Source organism: Geospiza fortis, unplaced genomic scaffold (assembly GCF_000277835.1).
Source record: "Geospiza fortis unplaced genomic scaffold, GeoFor_1.0 scaffold172, whole genome shotgun sequence".
NCBI classification, from domain to species: domain Eukaryota; kingdom Metazoa; phylum Chordata; class Aves; order Passeriformes; family Thraupidae; genus Geospiza; species Geospiza fortis.
Window position 1 is genome coordinate 10,671,643 of NW_005054309.1, and position 3,378 is coordinate 10,675,020.

Sequence of the window (3,378 nt, forward strand, 5' to 3'; positions counted from 1 at the left end):
CTCGTGCATTTTGGGGCCATTTTGGTTCATTTTGGGTGCAGCCCTGGCTGGGCTCTTGTGCTGCCCAAGGTGGATCCATGGAGGAGATCCTTTGGATAAATCCCTGCTTTACTCTGTGACTCTGCCCAGCCTCTGCTCTAGGGCAGCCTGCACAAGGCATCACCAGCATCAATTCCAAGCACCAGCTGCACTGACTAAATGTGGTGTGAGTTTCCACACTACTAATGGAAATGAAAGATTCTCTGCAGTGGAACTTGGCAATTTTCTGAACCAATTTTTCACTCCCAAACCTTCCCAAGAGATGCACATTACCATGGAATGTGGCCAGCCATTTTCCATATTCCATAGGAATCCTGAAGTGCTGCTCTCTAAGTAGCAAACAACTTATTTGCCTTAATTTCTGCACTTTTCCCTCTCTGACTCTCTCATGTCCCATTGTTTCCCAGGGCAGGATTTTTCCCTGAAAATATTTCAATTAAGCCAATAACCCCCTAGATGTTCAAGTTTTAACTAAGAAAATGTGGAAATACTTGAGGTCCAAAACCCAACCTGAAGTTCCAAATTGGCAGCTCTTGTGGATTTTATGGTTGAAGCCTTTTCTTTAAAAAGAAGTTAAATTTCAATTGAAGTCAAATATAAACTGTTTTTCAGTATAAAGTGATTTAAAAGTCTCTTTTAGGTAAAACCAGGAAATACTTGAGGTCCAGAACCCACCCTACAATTCCAAACTGGCAGAGTTTATGGATTTTGGGGGTTGAAGCCTTTTTTTAAAAGAAGAAGTTAAATTTCAATCGAAGTCAAATATAAACTGTTTTTCAGTATAAAGTGATTTAAAAGTCTCTTGTAGGTGAGTTTTGGTAGCACCACCTGGACTCTCTATTACTGGAAAGGAGCAGAGTGAGACTCACCTCCAGTTTGAAGGCAAGGCCGATAAAAGGCTGGGAATCGTCACGAGCAGAGTTCAACAGGAACTTGGTTTGGTCCTGAGAATCCCTGAGAAACAGGGATGAGAGGGAGGAGAGGTTAGGAACCAACACAGGAGTCTCCTCTAAACATTTACAGGCTCTGCTGTTGGGGTTCACACATCTGGGTGGGCTCTGCTCCCAGGGAACAGGGACAGGAGCAAAGGGAATGGCCTCAGGCTGGGCCAGGGCAGGCTCAGGGTGGCCAGGAGGAATTTCCCCATGGAAAGGGTGGTGAGGCCTTGGCAGGGGCTGCCCAGGGAGGTTTGGAGTCCCTGTCCCAGGAATTCCTGGAGGTACAGGCACTCAGTGCTCTGGGGTGGGTGACAAAGGGAGGACTGGGCACAGCTTGGACCCAAAGATCCTGGAGCTCTTTTCCAGCCTCAGGGATTCTGGGATTCATGTCCATAAGAATAAAACACTATTTACACACTTGGGATGTGCTCCCTCCTCTAGGTAGGCTGTACTTTAAGGGCTGCCATCAATTCTAAAGAATTATCTGAATTATTATTAATTCTAAAGAATTATCTTCCATTGTCCAAATGCAACACTGAATGTGGTAAAATCCCAGCACAGAGAGTAACCCTCGAATGAGAGAGGAGCTTTGGGACTTTGTGCCAAGTGCTGGTGGCACTGATTGATACTTATGGTAAAGGATTGTGGATCCTGTTAGGAATGTTTCCTGCTTTGAAACTATTCCATGGAATCCCAGACTGGTTTGGGTGGGAAGGGTCCTTAAAGGCCATCCAGTGCCATGGGTAGGGACACTGCACAGCCCTGCCCCTGGACACCCCTGCTGCTGCTGGATGCACTCACCCCTGGTTGAGGAGGGCGTAGTTCTCCACCTCAGAAGGGTTGGGAAGGTATTCCAGGACAGCATCCAGCAGCGGCTGCACCCCTTTGTTCTTCAGAGCACTTCCCACGAGGACAGGGGTGAAGGATTTCTGCAGCGTTGCCCTTCGGATTGCCAGCTGAAAAATATCCCTGTGAACTCCTCCTGCAGCACAGCCCAACTCCCTGGCTTTCCTGGAGCAAAGAGCTGCTCCCACAGGCCCCTGGACACCCCCCAACACAAGGGCTTCCCACAAAACCTGCTCTCCAGAATTCTTCAACAGATTAGGAACAGGCTCCCCCTGGGGGGGACTGGAGTTCAGCTGAGGTGACACAACTCCAGCGAACAGAATTCCTGATACATTGATTGAGGAATGAGGGAACAGGGACACAGGTGATGGAACAGGCAGCCCAAGGAAGTACCTTTAACTGTGCAGCTGTGGGAATCTTCTCCTCCAGGAACAGCTCCCCCAGGAGCTCATCAGCGTTGGCCACGCACTCGATGAGCTCCCGGCGCCGCTCCGCAGCCTCCGCCCGCAGCTCCGCCGGGATCTCCTCCACCCTCAGGGTCTGCCTGCACACACAGGGACCCCCAGGAGTTGCACAGGGACCCCCAGGGATCCCACAGGGATCAATCAGCCTGCCCACCCTGGTGTGACCACCCTGGCTGAGAACGATCCACCCTGGGAAGAAGTCCCCTGAGAACATCAGCGTGTTATCTCTGGTGTGGGAGAGTCCTTCCCACTCCTGGCAGGGATCAGGGAAACCTCCCAGCAGCTCACCCACAGCTGATCTTCATCCCAGGGAGCCACACAGGCTGCAGGATCCCCACAGGGAGCAGTCTCCTGCTTCTCCAGGTGGGAAGCGTGGCCACCACCCCTTCACAGTAACCAAGTCCTGCTGCAGCCACCCCCACCCAGAGCTCCCTGCAGGCCCCGGGCACTGGGAGAGCTGCAGGGGGACCCTCAGCCCCAGCACAAGCCCTTCCCGAACTTCCAGAGAGCTGGGTTTCATCTCTGAAGAGAAACTGCAGGAATTCCTCCCAGCTCCAGCTATAAAAGAAGCAATTCCCAGGACTTACCCAAGTGCCCCATCAAAGTAGATTGCTTTTTCTTCAATGAGATCTATAATTCCTTTAAAGTTTCCTTCCAGCCCAATTGGAATCTGAACAAAAGCTGCATTGTGTTTCAACTTGGATCTGAAAAAGGGGAAAACAGGAATTATTGAATAAAAAAAGTAATTTCTATGTGTGTGTTCCAGATGGTCTTTGAGCAACATCCCCCTCCTACAAAATCTGTGTTTTGTCCTTTGGACAGTGCCTAAATCTGCCAATATGGATAAAAACCACCCAGTTGTGGTTTAGGGCTTTGTGTCCCACCTTTTGTATCCCAACAGGCCCAGGGAGCAATTCCCATGGGAAAGGCAGCAGGGGAAACCACTTTGAGATTGATTGCTTGATTAAGGGAGTTGCCTCTCCCTTAATGAGTATTAATGAGTTGATCTCATGGATCAAATTAGGCAGGGAAAGGTTGGGAGTAAACAGGACTTCCAGGAATCCAAGGCACTCTGTGTCACCTCCCTGCTG

The 3,378-nt window shown here is 49.9% G+C and overlaps 1 protein-coding gene across 1 annotated transcript in view; it reads right to left on the reverse strand.

Moving 5' to 3' along the window:
• GFM1 (G elongation factor mitochondrial 1) overlaps positions 1–3,378 on the reverse strand; it is a 25,225-nt gene that overhangs the window by 20,332 nt on the left and 1,515 nt on the right. The window contains exons 4-7 of the mRNA XM_031055440.1: positions 2,875–2,991; positions 2,217–2,367; positions 1,779–1,933; positions 909–993 (exon numbers count right to left, since the gene is read on the reverse strand). Of these exons, the coding sequence (XP_030911300.1) occupies positions 909–993; positions 1,779–1,933; positions 2,217–2,367; positions 2,875–2,991 (508 nt within the window). The remainder of the gene's footprint in view (positions 1–908; positions 994–1,778; positions 1,934–2,216; positions 2,368–2,874; positions 2,992–3,378) is intronic.